At 28.5% G+C, this 17,852-nt stretch overlaps 1 protein-coding gene across 5 annotated transcripts in view; it reads right to left on the bottom strand.

Moving 5' to 3' along the window:
- Positions 1 to 17,852, bottom strand: part of LOC123300967 (protein MTSS 1) — a 141,835-nt gene that overhangs the window by 78,515 nt on the left and 45,468 nt on the right. For all 5 annotated transcript variants that reach the window (XM_044883661.1, XM_044883659.1, XM_044883660.1 and 2 more), the window contains exon 2: positions 13,712 to 13,773. In XM_044883661.1, coding sequence (XP_044739596.1) covers positions 13,712 to 13,773 — 62 coding nt within the window. The remainder of the gene's footprint in view (positions 1 to 13,711; positions 13,774 to 17,852) is intronic.

Genomic DNA, 17,852 nt, shown 5'->3' on the forward strand with positions numbered 1-17,852 from the left:
AAGACCTTGCCCTATGTTGTTCATTTACGAACTTAGCCTCACTGTTTACGCCTTAAGCACGCTATAAAATTTCAGCTTGATATATTTTTTCGTTCATTTTTGAGTTATCGTTATCGTTGATAGACAGACGGGCAGATGAAAGGACAGACGGAAATGGATTTTTTCAATACCTATACAAAAATTTGATTAACTAAGTATACCTTGATATTTCATATATACATGGTATAAAAATTGTTCATGGATATTTAAGCATAATAATTTTCTACACAATTAGTGTTACAATATATTTTTTTTCTATTTTTATTATTTATTTAATTCAATAATATTTAGACTATAAAATTAAAAATTTTAATAATATTACGTGTATAGTCATCAAAATGATATTTTGAACACGTTTGTGTTTTTTAATAATATTTTATTTTAAATTATAATAATAGGAAGTTTTAATGTCAAGGTTGAGTTCAAATTTAATATAATAATAGATTATGGTTTTGTTAATATTAGCTACTGGAAATATCAATCAATTATTTTAACAACTTTTATATATAGTGACAGTTTACATAATGGCCTTTTTGTTTTACCTAAAATGACCTTTTGTTTAAATTTAGAATCCAATTCAATACTAATATACATCAAGTGAAAATATTTATTAATCAATTATCAAGGGAGTTGGAAATTATAGTACAGAATGGGAAAATCATATTTTCACATGCAATAACCTTGAACTACGATAACAGGATTAAATTGGATTTCATTAGGCATTGAATAAGTAGAGGGATATTCATAAACCATAGTAACTCACAACATTACTGTTTTAATGTGTGAATAATCGTTACGTTTTCATTAAACATAAAAACCATACTAGGTAAAATTATATAAAGTAAACAGTTGACCTTGATTATTTTATTCGCATATCCATTTTAAAACATCCTGTAGTAATAATAATAATAATAATAAAATATACCTAATTATTTTATAATTAATTGCAAAAACTTAACCTTTGAATAGAACTTATAATATTCAATAATTAATTAGTAAATTAATTAACGTATAATAATATGTCAAATCGCCACTAATAATGTTGTAAGTTTTATAATAATTAATAGAGTTTATATAAAGTTGTTTGCTCAACAAATATATACAAAACATATACCTATACTAATTAAAACTTGACGTTTTCTGCTTACGATAGCGTATTGTTAACAATAACCTTTAGCATATACGCTTCTATTAATTAATAATATACCTATACAAATACAAAATATTCAATGTTTGCGATTTTATTGAAAGACTAATCAATTTCGTGTTTGAAAATTATTATTGAATTTTCTGTAAATAGGTTATTATTGTTAGTCAAAAATAAATCATGAAATTTGAAAAAAGTTAAAATTTATGTAAAAACTAGCTGTGAACTACCCGCTTTGCTGGGCAACATCCCCACTTGCACCCCTCCCTCCACATTTCCTTGCGTGGGATAACAGTTTTGTAATGTACACGTCATGCTCTTTTATTTGATACCCCACTTAGGTATATTTGTAAATATTCGATAATTCCTTCCCACTTTCTCGCTACACCTTTCTACCCTCCGAAGGTTAAAAGCAGATAAAAACAATAGATCTTTGAAGCTGGTTGTATATCGTGTCAATATTTGAGCTTAATCGATGCACAACTTTTTTATTTTTTGAAGCATATCCCTTTCAACCCCTATTTCAACCCCTTACTCTACTATAATATAGATGTATTATACATAAAAACCTTCCTCTTGAATCACTCTATCTATTAAAAAAACCGCATCAAAATCCGTTGCGTAGTTTCAAAGATTTAAGCGTACATAGGGACATAGGGACAGAAAAAGCGACTTTATTTTATACTATGTAGTGATATACTTAAATATTCTGATTTCGAGTCATAAAAGCACATTTTCTTTTAAAATATTAAAATTAAAAATCGTAATTTTTAAATTGTATATTACGTGACCTTAAACGCGGGTAAGTCTTGCTGTGATGTCATATCGGTATGAGCCATAGACCGTCAGTTAGTTCAATGTAGACAGGTGGGGATAATATATCCATAGATAAGTATTTATATTTATTATAATCAGATGTCTATGAATATATCTGCCAAACTTATTTGTGTTATTTCGTATAATGATACCCATATTACGTCATCAAATTGGATGCTCGCGTTTTTGACAGTTTAAAAAAGGTTTAAAATTTATTTTAAGTTTTTGGCAAGAAAGCGTGTGTTTTTTTCGAAATAAATTTTTGTTGGCTTTTTATTAGCAAAATCAATATTTTCAGGTACTTTTTCAAAATACCCGATTCATATCATATCATTGCAGTTTGTGAAATATCGCGTAAATCCTGTTCCATTTCTAATACGATGCTTTGCAGTACCTAGAGCCTGCAATTAATTCTATTTGTATGTGATGAAGTATGAGTTCGCATGATTACAACATCGGGTAAATATTAATTATTATGATGAAGATCATGTGTTTTTGTCGGTATATTTCTTGCATATTCTGTAATTAGATTGACGGCCGCAATATTAAATAGACCGCGCCATAAAAAATAATATCTATTAATAACCATATAAAAATAGTTCTGATTACACATTTAACAAACTATTGGACATCATCTTCAATGCATTCTTCACATGCAGCATGTAATACATGCATTCTGATTCACACATATTGCAATTTTATTACAGCGGAAAAATATTAATTATAATTATTATAAGCATGGAAATATAAATTATATTTTAAAAATTTTATAGTCATTTGGCACTTGATTTGAATAAATGTGATGAAATCTGAAAGTAGTCGCAAAAACTTGCGCAAGTTGCTGGAAGTTTCACCGAAAAGAAAACAGTGAGCTACTACAGTTTTGTCATGATTTGCATATGCTACAAATAAATAGGGTATTCTACTATTTTTGAAAAAGTACTTCAAAATGTTGATTTTGCTTATAAAAACCCACCAAAAATTTATTCGGGAAAAATACACACGCTTTCTTGCAAAAACTTAAATTTCAAACATTTTTAAATTGTCAAAAATGCGGGCATCCAATTTGATGACGTAATATCGGTATCATTATACGAAATAACACAAATAAATTTGACAGATATATTCATAGACATCTGATTATAATAAATATAAATACTTATTATCTATGGATATATTATCCCCACCTGTCTACACTGAAATAACTGACGGTCTATGGATCATACCGATATGACATCACAGCAAGGCTTGCCCGCGTTTTAGGTCACGTGATAAACAGTTTAAAAATTACGATTTTTAATTTTAATATTTTAAAAGAAAAATGTGCTTTTATAACTCGAAATCAGAATATTTAAGTATATTTTGACATAAATTTTAACTTTTTTCAAATTTCATGATTTATTTTTGACTAACGATAATACCCTATTCAGGTGCCTAGGAGCTTAATTCGTGTCTATATCCCACAATGCAGAATTTCCAGAAGCATAATTGTATCTCAACGAAAATGAATAATGGTGTAGAGTGTAGACCAAAGTATTAAATCTAGTCTAAAATCACGAAATTTTTTTTTAAATATTCTGGAAAGTAATGATCGTAAAATTCTTAAATCCGTCTCTAAGCAATCAACTATATTAAAAATGGGATGAAAAAGTTTATAAAACACTTTTGATATCAAAGATTTAAAATTAAAAGCATGATAATATGTCAAAAATTTTTGTAGTCGCAAGTAAAAGTGTAATAATTATTACACTATAAGGTAGTAAAGTTTTATCGTAATGTACAGAATGTACCAATATTATCGTGTCATACCATCCAGTTTTCGATAATTTATTATAATCTCTATATATTCAAAATACGAAAGCAAGCATGTTTGTTTGTTTGTTTGTTTTTTACGCTTTCACGATAAAACTAGCGAATGGTTTTTAATGAAACTATACAGCAATATAGCTGATATACCAGAATAACACATGGAATAGTTATATTAATAAAAAATAAAAAAAATTAATTTAATTTGACATTACCATAAATTACAGATTTCTGTAAAAATAGTCAATATAAAATATTTCACGGTCATCTTCTCTGATATACTCAATAAATAATTACTATTATAGATTTAAAAAAATAAAAAACCATACATATATTTTACCTGTGTAAAACAATCATTTCCATTATTTCGAGTGTTATAGAAAGGGGATAAGCAAGAGCAATCTTTATCAATCTTTACTTTTAAACCCAGCGAAGCGGGTGGGTATCACTCTAGTTTATTATAAATTCGTGAATTTATAATTTATTTTATTATGATAGTAAGTAGGAAAGCAAGTCTTGCGCCTAAAACGATTGCGTTTATTAACACAGGAAACATGCTATAATATAAAGTAAATCAACCAATTTTCTTCGAGATCATAGACAAAGAAAATTTCGATCTGTCAAATAAAGTTTTAAAAAAAGGAACCCGTAGTCCTTATATACTCACGGTCTCCAAAAGATTAAAAACGGCCTTAATTTTAACCCATATAAGATGGCATATTTTGTAACATCCTGTTTGAAAAATAAAATGCAATTTTCAATGTCTATGACATTTAGTCTGTCTCTATATACAGCAATAAAATCCAATCTTATGAATAGTTTAGTAAAATAATAGTTTGGACGTTTGCTTCGTCGTCTATGATGTCTAGTCTCATTACTATAAAACTATAGATATTCTAGATTCTAGGTTTTGATCACTCATATATTAAAGTTCTATATCCAAATTCCTAACTATTCGAACTCCATACGTATTTAAGTAAGTCTTCGTGTAAAAAAGTTTTTAGCTCTTTATTATATGTATAGTCAGTCATATTCATTTCAAATAATTTTTGTTTGTATGCATTAAATGAATAGATTACAGTGAAACTTCATACGAAAAAAGAAAGAATTTTTCTCATAGAATAGGCATGTTGGCTAAATTTCTTTTATCACTTCAAGTGAAGAATTCTTGCTGCAGAGGCACAAAAGTGAAATTCGTTTAGGAGTTCTCAAAATATGAACGTTTAAAATTCCTCATAAAACAAAAAGGAAGGTATAGTTTAGTGACGTCACTGTCCGATATCACCATGGTTAGGTTAAGTTAGGTTATATTGGCTGTCCACGGACACACTTAGGCTAGAGAGCCCATTATAATACCATGTGTTTTACCACCTTTCCGCTAATAATTTCATTTATCAGTCAATTTCAGAGGCTGAGTGCACCTCATTCATGCATACACCATGCACTACACCAAATATCATTTTTCTCGGAAACTACTCATTCAATCATTAAACGAACCCAATTTTTGAACTTTTTGGGTCAAATTTACCTTCTAAACTGAGTTTTATCAAAATCAGAAACAAAAAAAATTTTCGATTTGAGGGGTACCCCTTCAAAAAAATTCAAAAAATCGAGGAAAATTTAGAGGTTTTCAATTTCGATGAAACTTGGTATATAAGGTCATTTTGACCCAAATAATTCAAAAATCGGGTGCATTTGACGATTGGAATAGTAGTTTTTGAGATAACGTCAAAAATCGATCCAAAATATCATTTTTCTCAGAAACTACTCATCCAATCGTTAAATGAACCCGATTTTTGAATTTTTTGAGTCAAATTTACCTTATAAACTGAGTTTTATCAAAATCAGAAACAAAAAAAAATTTTCGATTTTTTCGATTTTTTTTAAGGGGTACCCCTTCAAAAAAATTCAAAAAATCGAGAAAAATTTAGAGGTTTTCAATTTCGATGAAACTTGGTATATAAGGTCATTTTGACCCAAATAATTCAAAAATCGGGTGCATTTGACGATTGGAATAGTAGTTTTTGAGATAACGTCAAAAATCGATCCAAAATATCATTTTTCTCAGAAACTACTCATCCAATCGTTAAATGAACCCGATTTTTGAATTTTTTGGGTCAAATTTACCTTATAAACTGAGTTTTATCAAAATAAGAAACAAAAAAAAATTTTCGATTTTTTCAAGGGGTACCCCTTCAAAAAATCGAGGAAAATTTAACTGTTTTGAATTTTGATAAAACTCAGTACATAAGGTCATTTTGACCGAAATAATACAAAAATCGGGTTTATAAGACGACTGGATGCATAGAAGTGGAGACATCTGCCAAAATCCTATATACAGAACAATTTCTCGAATCGATTTCAGATAACTTTAAATAGGCGAATATATTTCGGATAGTTTTAATAGTTCTTAGTTTTTCATATTAATATCCGGTCAATTATAATCTTTGATAATCCCCGATTTTCCGAATTAGGGTCACACTTAATTGTATGATTTAAAAGTTATTTTCTATTTTAGAAGAAAATATTTCTATAAATATTAAAATTTTGATCAACTTTTTGATATGACATAGATTCATACACTCGATAATTATTACATCAACAATACTGTAATTAAAATAAACCAAGAACAATAGAATAAAGAGGTCTCACTGTAATTACACATGATAAGTATTCTATTCCTGTTAGTACAAATCGTAAATCATAATAATTGTGTCTCTTTTATTATTTATTCATACTTTTTATCATTATTATACAGTTTTATTAATACGTATACGGTAAAATGTTGTACCTTGATGATAATCTATCCTTGCTCTTCAAAGGGTATGATGCAATTGAAAGAATAGTTGTCCATATATTTTGATTTCAAGTAAAATAGAAATAAACCACTGTTTATTTGGTGGGATAACAAAATATCAATAATGTTTTATATGTTATTTCTATGGTGATACCGTACAATGACTCTACTAAACTATATCTTTATCCTTGTTTAATTAGGAATTTTAAGCGTTCATATGTTCCATACTGCTACAGTTTTTCAAAAACCAACTTCATTTTCCAGCCCGTTCAGTGAGAACTCTTCACCTGAAGTGATAACAACTCACAATATGATTGTTCAATTGTTTACAGCAACAATACTATAGTTGTTTCTGTTACAATCACAATAGTCTAGTAAACGATATAGTAAATCGACTTCAAATTGGATTACATATTTTCCTTGTTTTGTAAATTTACTGGGCGCTCAAAGAAGAAGTATTCTATCTCAAAAACCTTGAATTTTCAATGATATCTCCTCTCTATTCCCACGAGTAAACCGCAAATGTTGAAGGATGCGTCGACAGATAAAATCGACTGGTGGATCCAAAGTACGTATTATAAATTGTGCTCTCAGGTACAATACTCTCCCATACAAACATATATGATGCATACATAGTATTATCCGTTCACTATTCAGTATAGTACATACAGTACAGTGTTCGTAGATTGTTGTTCCGTTCCGACTATTCTGTTCTAATATGTTTGTTGAAATTCCTTTGTTCATTGTTCCAAACCATTATACTGCTTGCCTGCCAGTAGTAGTAGTAAGTACGTATTATTTATGTGAGTTTAGTATAATATTTACTACAACATATTATTTGCAGTTCGTTCTTACTATCTAAAATGGTAAATGAATGTATGAATGTATGAATGGATGTTTATGATCATTATAGACTTATAAAATATACAGGACGTTAAGGAAACATATTGCAAAACATACAAACATAAGTAATACCTTTAATAATTTAGTTTTATATTGAACATGATTCGGAAAATTCTGACTGATTCTGACTACGGCTTACAGAGTCTGCTTTTTGAAATTCGATACGACAGATCTTCTGTTGTATGCATGCAGAGAGTGGGAGTTTTGTTGCATACTTGCTAGTTCTGTAACTAAAAAACTCCCACTCTCCAAGCGTCTTCCAGCTAATGTTCAATACATGTATATAATACCTCTCGCTTAGATGCATTACTAAACGGATGTATTCTGTCATACTAGAGATATGTATATGCCTAGATGGCACAAACACACGGTATATAAGTGTGTAATAAATACACGAATACAATAAAAGAGAAGCGTAAAATAAAACTCTAATAAAACAATCTTTGACAAATACAGAACACAGGCACTGTAAACTATACAAATACAGTCACTGACTGACTCACTGTACAATGTACGGTACACACACCCCTTGATAATTACTAATGTACGGTCACAAACATTATAAACGATACGAAACATAAAACTTCCGATTCGATGTTATATGAACATATAACAAAAAAAAAAAATAGCTTCTTTTCGTTCTTCATTCATATTATTATAGAAAAGTTTTCCGGAAAATTTTCTTTTATAATAAAAAATTTGTTATTCATATGAAAAATATAATTTAGAACTTCCGAGATTTTACATAACAAATTTTCAAAAAAGACGATTTGACAGAAAATTTTATACAAAAAAACTTTTTACATTCTTACATTGTATTCAATTACCGCTATATATTATTAATGTGAAAGTAAGCATGTTTGTTTATTTGTTTGTTTGTTACGCTTTCACGCTAAAACTAGAGAATGGTTTTTAATGAAACTGTACAGCAATATTGCTGATATATCAGTCGCAACTCAAAAGGTCTAATTTTAGAGTATCTAAAATATACACGATAAGAAATTTTTACAACCAGTATGGCCCTGACGCCTTTACTGATTGACGATACCCACAATACTTCTGGTGGGCGGGCCTATACAATACTATTATTTTACTTATGCTAACATTATGATACTATATGCATCTATCTCTATACCATACCATCATTGTAGTAAACGCCATGCATTTCTTACCGTGTTAGATACAAAATCCAAAACTTTATTAAATTTGTGTATAGAGAACGTGTGAGTTTTTTACACTCCAATTTGCTTCTACATAAAGTAGCAAAAACTTATAATATTATAACATAAAAAAATTAGCATAAACTCATTTATGTAGGTAGATATAGAATTAGAAAGTTTTTTATGTATTCAACCATACATCACCATCATATTATAGTACAAGAAGTGTTGATGATATTATAATTACAGATATATAGATATCATCATAAAACACATATATTCTAATTCTATTTCTACAAATATCCTTCCTTTCAATTATAAAATATGAAAAAAAAAATTATGAATTTTTATTGCAATTTTTTTATTAACATTATGTCCGGTCACAAGGTAGAGTATAAATATTTTAATTTTCACGCAAAAAGGTGGATTACATGAAAATTAACTCAAACATCAAGAGATAAAATTACCCAATCTCGTAATTCTTGTAATGAAAAAAAGCTCCTTTAAGGAAGAGGTTTAAGCTGGAATATGTCAACCCGAGAAAGTACCACCCACATTAGAGATATTTGTCTGTTTCTCTTATATTTTCCCGTTCAACTACACTCACTGTAAAAACATTACTACAGTCAAACCTGGATAAACAAGAGTTCAAGGGAGCACAATCTCATTCTCGCTTATAGAGTCTCACTAACACGAGTTTCTCGCTAATGCAGGTACATGGGTAGCGTTTCTCTCTTATAGAGGTACGCAGCAATAACAAATCACAGCAAGTACGAATGTAGTAAAAATATATCTCCTAAATAATAGAAATAAATAAAGCTCGACTGTCGCTTATAGAGGAATAGATAAGTAGCAGTCTCACTTACGGGGGTCCATGAGGGAAAAATGACTAATTAGAGTTTTACTCTAATGTTTTGCAATTTATTAGAAAACCATGCATTTAAGAGAAAAAATAGATACGTCGAAAGTTATTAAACGTAAAATTTCTCATCGATTTTTATATATGAACTTTTTATCTTTCCGATTTTCTTAAAAATCTACATCCATGTACAATTTTCCATGATTTTTTTCAGACAAATAGTGGATAATCGTTGATTTTTCTGTAATCACCCTTTATTTTTTTCAGCACATGTTGATATTCTCTCAAATATCTGCCAGGAATATATCATTTTCTTAATGTATCTTTAGCATGTAACCAGACACAATATTTTTTTATTAAACTCATCAAATAATTATAAATTCATAACAACAAGTGCAATTTAATTAGAGTAAAAATTATTAATTACATAAGACCGCATGTAATAATAGTTGATTAAAAAAAAAGTTTGGTAATTTAGTATTTAAAAAAAAAATTAAACTAGTAATTATTTTTTTAATATTCTAAAGTTATTGTTGTATATAGAATATACTACCACCATTGATGTGAAATATCTGTAAAGGTATATTGATGTTAAATCAAACAGACCATGAAAAAAGATTATTACACCACAAATAAAAAACAAACTAAAAAGAAATCCCTTTTGTTGTGATCGTATTACGTGAAAACGGATGTTCAAATATAATTCTTGTATATATAGAATTATTTCTATCGAAGTTTTTACTTTCAATTTTTAACCTTGGTTTAAAACGGTGTAAGAAAGCGTTTCTTAAGGCTGTTATGTACATATTTTTAACATTATTTGATTGGCGTGAAACTTCTCTTCTTAAATATTTATTGGTGGAAAATGGTTATTCGAAAATCCGGTTAATTTTACCAATTTTCAATTTTCACACCCAGGTACAGTGGAATAAGAAAACTATAATCCCAAGGCAGGTAAGAGGTTATGGCGACTTGAGGAAGGAGAGACATAATTATACTCTATTATCGCTTTGAAATTCGGAAATGCTATAGGTATTGATACTCTACCTGCCCTGAGCCCTGGGTCCCCTTATTTTTCGAAAATCGTGTTTAATTTCCCAATTTTCATTTTTTACACTCAGGCACAGTGAAATAAGAAAAATTTAGTTCTAGGGCAGGTAAAAACTCCCATTAAAATGGTGACAGAAAAACCAAGTTCGGAAAGACTGCAAGTGAACACAAACAAACGGACAGTGAACAAAAACAGGACTAATGGGATAACTTGGGTGTCTTTGCATTACACACTTAGGTTTGTTCTTTGATCTTGCTCTTATACCGGGTGTTACAAATGTTCCTGAACAGCAGCCAACCTCGGAAAATAATGGTTTTAGAAAAAAGTTTCGTACAAAAGTTGTAAAGATAAAGAAGTTGTATAAGTTCTGAGCTTGATGCGGGCCTTGACTTTCTGGGGACGTGAAATGTTAGACATTTAACTATTAAATAAAACAAAAGAGAGATTCAATGGCTTAATATACAATATAGAAGCGCATATTACAAGGCACTGCCTGTGAGCACGTGGACTTGACAGTAGACCTAACTAGATTACTGTGCAGACTTTCAGAATGAGAAGAATTAAGAAATTGCCTAAAAATTGACACATTTGATGACTTTAAATTTCTTCTACTGCTATCTTAAACAACTGGAAATAATTCAAGAAGTGGTGAATCTTTGTGAGATAATCACTTTTTTCAGGTATATCGCCTAGAGACATTCGATCCGCTCGCGGTTATAAGCCGTGACAAAGCGTACTTAGAATTTCTTATTCCCAAAAAAAAAACCTTTTTTTAATTCGTATGTAATTATATTCCGTTTACAGTCAATACTTAGAAAAACTATTTACCGTTTTACTTAGAAACATATACAATGTCTACGTGATAGACTGAATTTCATGTGACTAAATTTACAATCCTATCTTTAATATCTTTTATTATTACAAATAATACAACATGATTTTTAAGTATGAAATACGTGTTTTCATTAAAGTATTATACATTTTAATAACACAACACAGTCAGTCATATATACTTAATATTCTATTTAAAAAAATGTACATACGATCCGATGTGTCGAGTCTTTTCATTTCTAATACTCTGACTCGACTATGACGCTCTGGTAATACGTGATTTTTTGGTAAATAATTTATATATTATACTCTTTTTTTATTTGGTAGAAACTTTTAAGAATTTTATTTATAAACTTTCATTTTATTATAGGTTTTATTATTCCTTTTATGTTGATGTAAAAAAAAATCAAAAGGAAACTCGTTTTTTTTTTTGAGACATCTCATCGTGCCATGTTTTAACTTTGATAAGTTATTGATAACAGTTCAGGGATTTCTAAAAGAATATGTATAGAGTGGTCCAAGTTATAATAACAAAATTTTATCAAATGGGTAGATAACGTTAAAAAAAATACTCTTATAGACGGGAAAAGGTCCTTTTCCAGATAGAAGTTGTTGAAGTTTGGGTCATTCTTTTCAGCTGTGATGTCAGTTTTTCGCTAGTTATCACTTACGTGCTTAATTCCGGGACCAGACCTCCACATTCTTGAAATCTAATAGAGCTAGGTTATTTTTGATCATAAATTTGAAAAATATGGCCTAAATTTAGTAAGATTACATACTTGGTTTATCAAGATTGGATAAAATTTCGATGTAAAAGAGCAAAATTAAATATTTTGAATTTTGATGACGTCATCAAGTTCAAAAATTCGATTTTTTTAATAACACAGGCAAATTTGACCCCATCTTATTGGAATTTTTTTTGAAACCCACTAATTTTGGGTCATTCTTCTCAGCTGGGATGTCAGTTTTTCGCTAGTTTTCACTTATGTGCTTAATTCCGGGACCAGAACTCCACATTCTTGAAATCCAATAGAGCTAGGTTAATTTTGATCATAAATTTAAAAAGTATGGCCCAAATTTAGTAGAATTACATACTTGGTTTATCAAAATTGGATAAAATTTGGATGTAATAGAGCAAAATTAAATATTTTGAATTTTGATGACGTCATCAAGTTCAAAAATTCGATTTTTTTAATAACACAGGCAAATTTGACCCGATCTTATTGGAATTTTTTTTGAAACCCACTAATTTTGGGTCATTCTTTTCAGCTGTGATGTCAGTTTTTCGCTAGTTATCACTTATGTGCTTAATTCCGGGACCAGACCTCCACATTCTTCAAATCCAATAGAGCTAGGTTAATTTTGATCATAAATTTGAAAAATATGGCCCAAATTTAGTGCATATTGGAAAAAAAAAAAACTGCTTATAAAAATTGGAAAAGAAAAAGCAAAATCTGCTGTTACAACCTGGATCACCTTGTATAGATAATCAATTTATTATTCTGTATGCTATACTAGCTTTTTCCATGGATTAGCCCACCTACAAAAAGAAAATACTCTAAAACCTTTTGTAAATAGAATTTAGAATATCGAATTCAGCCATTGTCCGGTATCAGTTTGAAAGCTTCATAAATTACGGGGTTTAAAAATGAAAAAACCATCAAAAACTCTCTAAAAATGTCATTGCCGGGCCTACCAGTTTCTAAGCTTCATAAGTTACCGGATTGCTAAATGTGATAAGTATATTCTAATATTGTTACATTCTGTAGTCACCTCGAGCACTGTTATAAGCGGAATACCACGGCAAAAGCTACCACTGGGAGGCTCAGATATGCCAGAAATGATTTAAATTTTTATTAGCTCTTAAGACTTTTAATATTTACTCGAAAGTATCAGGGAACAGCATTTAAAACAGAGCAAATACAACAACTGTATTTTTAAATGCAGAAAAAATTTATGAAAATGTAATATCCTTTAAATTTTAAATGTAATAAACAATTTAGCGCACGTCAACACTTTCATAACTAACAAAATTTATGTCAATTACTACAATAAAAAAAAAAAAAAAAAACTTTCGTTTGGCACGATGTAAACAGGAAACAAAATGAAATTGTAGAAAATCAACTTAGAAAAATAAATTAGATTTTCAAGTAATAAAACATTATTTTGTTACAACATCCTTACTATACCATGTAATATAAATCAAATCGTGGAAAAATGGTTTAAAGAAAAAAATATAATAATTTAAGGTATAGAAACAATTTAGTCAGATTGTAAAATTAACTATTTCCTTTTCACTTACCGTAAGCATGTATGTAATTTTGTGGCCTTTGTTACTAAATCTTCCCAAAGTGGTGTCCCATTCTGTAAAAAGAACAAAAAAAAAACTTGTTATTGAAATATTATTGTTATGGTTCAATAATCATAAATAATTATATAATTGTAGGGTTTTATGTTCTTGTAGAGATCGATTTATAATTTGATATTGAACTGAAGTTTATTATACATGTTTGACACGTTCTAAAGTATAAGTGTTGAACGTACAGAGTGTATCAGTTACATTGGTGAAAAATCAACAGAAAAGTCTGGCTGCTTGAAAAATTTAATTTTGCATTATCACATCCAAATTTTATCCAATTTTTACAAACCAAACATGTAATCCCACTTAATTTGGATCATATTTTTCAAATCTTTCATCTAATTTAATGTATCTTCAATAAATTTCATAAATACACCATCATGTATTTCACATTTTGTACAAGGTTAATTATTAGGGAATAACCAACATGAAAAATGAAAAATATGACCCTAAATTAGTAGGTTTCAAAAAAAAATTCATTCAAATTGGATAAAATTTGACCAATTTATCAAAAAAATTGATTTTTTAAACTCTATGAAGTCATCGAAATCCAAAAATTTTAATTTTGCTCTATTACACTAAAATTTTATCCAATTTTTACAAACCAAACATGTGATCCCACTAATTTTGGGTCATATTTTTCAAATCTTTCATCAAATTTAACGTATCTTTAACAAATTTCATAAATACACTATCATGGGTTCCACATTTTGTACAAAGGCTAATATTACCGAATAACTATTATGAAAAATGAAAAATATGACCTTAAATTAGTAAGTTTCAAAAAAAAATTCATTCAAATTGGATAAAATTTGGCCAAAATATGAAAAAAATTGATTTTTTAAACTCTATGACGTCATCAAAAACCAAAAAATTTGATTTTGCTCTATCACATCCAAATTTTATCCAATTTTTAACAACCAAACATGTAATTCCACTTAATTTGGGCCATATTTTTCAAATCTTTCATCTATTTTAATGTATCTTTAATAGATTTCATAAATACGCTATCATGGATTCCACATTTTGTACAAGAGCCAATATTAGCGAATAACTAACATGAAAAATATGACCCTAAATTAGTAGGTTTTAAAAAAAATTTCATTGAAATTGGATAAAATTTGCCCAAATAGCAAAAAAATTGATTTTTTAACTCTATGACGTCATCGAAATCCAAAAATTTTAATTTTGCTCTATTACTGTCAAATTTAATCCAATCTTGATAAACCAAACATGTAAACCCACATAATTTGGGCCATATTTTTCAAATATTCTATCAAATTTAACGTTTCTCCAGCAAATTTCATAAATATACTATCATGGATTCCACATTTTTGTACAAGGGCTAATATAAGCGAATAAATTGCATGTAGTTTAAATAAATAAAGATTAAAAATAATAATGTGAGTGGTCTCTGTTATCGACTTGTATATGTCTAGCCCCATTATTATTTACCCAAATTCAATTTTCATTCGATTCTACCGTTTTCTTAAATACAATTCACATTTCATCCGAATCTCTCTGTAGTATGTATTTAAATAAATAATACATTTTACCTTCAAGGATTTCTTTTACTTCTGAAGGTTAATAAAAAGTAATAATTCGAAATATTCTTAGCCGACTATTAATTAAAATAGTTTAATTCAACCCTAACGAACTGTCAGACGTGGTAAAACATGAAAAAATACAAAATTACTGGAGCATATTTTACTTCATGAATTTACCAACCTAGGATTGTATTTCCAAACTATTACTTGCCACAGTTTCCATAGCTTTGCTGTTTTAAATTTTCATAGCATTTGATATATGTGTGTACAAAGCTCGAATTTAATCTTTCCATTGTTTTGCAATTCTTTGCAATTTCTATTATTTCTATGAAGTATTATATCATAAATTTTCTCTTAAGAAACACACTCAATAATTTTTCTAATTAAAAACCAATTCAAATAATTTCAAGAACAAGGTTAATTCAATCATTTTTTATTTTATTATGAAAAAAAAGTTGATGTAACTTAATTAATGGCGCCATAAACTACCCACGGTTAAAAACCACGTAATTATACTGTATTTGACATAACTCATTACTATACGTATAAGAGAAACTATTTATAAGGTTTCCGGAGCTCCAGATAAGAGTTGAATTTTATTTTTATTTTGAATTATTATGTACAAATAATTCGACACGTAAGAGCTGCGTAAACCAAGCGCATTTCATGTTAAGAATAACTTAAAATATTATCGTCATTGGTTGAGAAATCCAAAAATTAAAAATCATAATCAATGAAAAAACAAATCGTAGACAAATTTGTAAGCCAAAATTATTGCAAAATTTGAATTTTAAGTTAAATGTACGATAAAAAGTTGGCTTACGGGTGTAAAAATGGAGGGCTAAACGAAAAAAATATGGGCTTTCACTATTCAGAAACATTTTTAAAAAAATGAGGATTTCAATTCTGATGTCAATAATTCCGTAACTATTCTAGGAAGAAAGGAAAGAAAGCTTTCTTTTAGGATGTCTCTTGGAAAGAAATTGAAAGCTGTAGGTACTAACGAAATTCATTCACATTTACGCAAAATTTTCTAGATAATTCGAAACTATCTTTGAATCAATAAAATTTCCAACTTTTGATTAAAAACCTTTTTTATCAAAATGATTTCTTGCGTTTATTATGGAACAACCTTAGATTCTTCGTCTCCGCACTCTTCTGAACCCACTTACATATGTTCAGATTTTACTGATTTAACCGATAGAAATTTAAAGAATTTTTAGTAAAATTTCATCATTGACCCAAAACCAATAGCTCATTGTCTTTTCAATAGGAGATTCGTTAAAATCTGTCTAGTTCCATATTATGGTAAACATACAAATTTTTTATTATGTTGATTTAATTTTAATCACGTTTTTTAATAGTTATTTATGGAAATTTTTATTTTAATGGAAAATTATCTAATCACATACAAACAAACAAGGGGCGGTCTAAAAAAAATTATATGTATTTCCGTTTTGAATTATTATTTTTGTACACAAATTTGCATATTGATAATAAATATAAAATTGTGTTACGATAATTAATCAAATATAATAAATATATTTTTAAACCTTGAACTATAAACAGGATGGCCAGAAACGAACGAAAAATGAGCATAAAAGGAAATTTATAGTTTTAAGTGATGGCCAATAATTGCTTTGCATATTCATGATATTTTCCATTTCGTGGAAGGAAGGACGTGTAGTTTTCGAAATATGCCAGAAATTAGGTTGATGCTATGCTGTTTACTCATATTTGCAGACAGTTCAAAGGATATTTCTGTATCATAGAGTAAGAAAAGAAACTGGTAGTATCTACGCTGAAATCATATAGATTGCTTGTCTTTAATTAAGTTTCAGCCTTAGATTTTTATCAAAAGATATAATAACGTGGTGAATTTTTCCACTTTTACGTGACTGTAAAAATTCTGTCAGAATAATCTAAAAAAATGAAATCATTTCTAGGAATGAAAAGAAAATAATTTCCTCATGCAAATCACATTAAGTTTTCATCATCAGTTGGAAATTTTTTTTATTATCAAACTTATTTATCACAACTTTGCAAAAACTTTGAATAGGAAAAACATTTACTCATCATATATCCGTAAAAGATTGCACTAGGAAATTTATTTTTGAGTTCTCGGATTTAAAAACACATGAGTGTTAAAATAAATATTAGATAATACTGACTTAATCGTGTTTGAAATTTTACAAAAAAATTAAATAAATGAATCAACAAAACACTAGCCAGTCATCATTAATAAATAAAACTCATCATTAAAAAACAATTTTATAGAGAAGAGAAAAAAATTGTTTCAATAAATGCAACAAAATGTGGTTAAACTACTGGTTGAAAGTCGATGAATTTTACAGGCTGTGTTTTAGATCATCAGGTCTTGTCTACACTTGTTATAAAACGGTTCGAACATTATGGGTTATTATTTTTTAATTTTGTACTCAATTTTAATGAAAAATAAAAATTGTGTCCTCCGCACGAGTGGAGTTTACTCATTAAGTGTTTTATAGTGTATTGAGTCCGTCAGGTTATTGTCAGTT

Source organism: Chrysoperla carnea, chromosome 5 (genome assembly GCF_905475395.1).
Source record: "Chrysoperla carnea chromosome 5, inChrCarn1.1, whole genome shotgun sequence".
NCBI lineage: Eukaryota > Metazoa > Arthropoda > Insecta > Neuroptera > Chrysopidae > Chrysoperla > Chrysoperla carnea.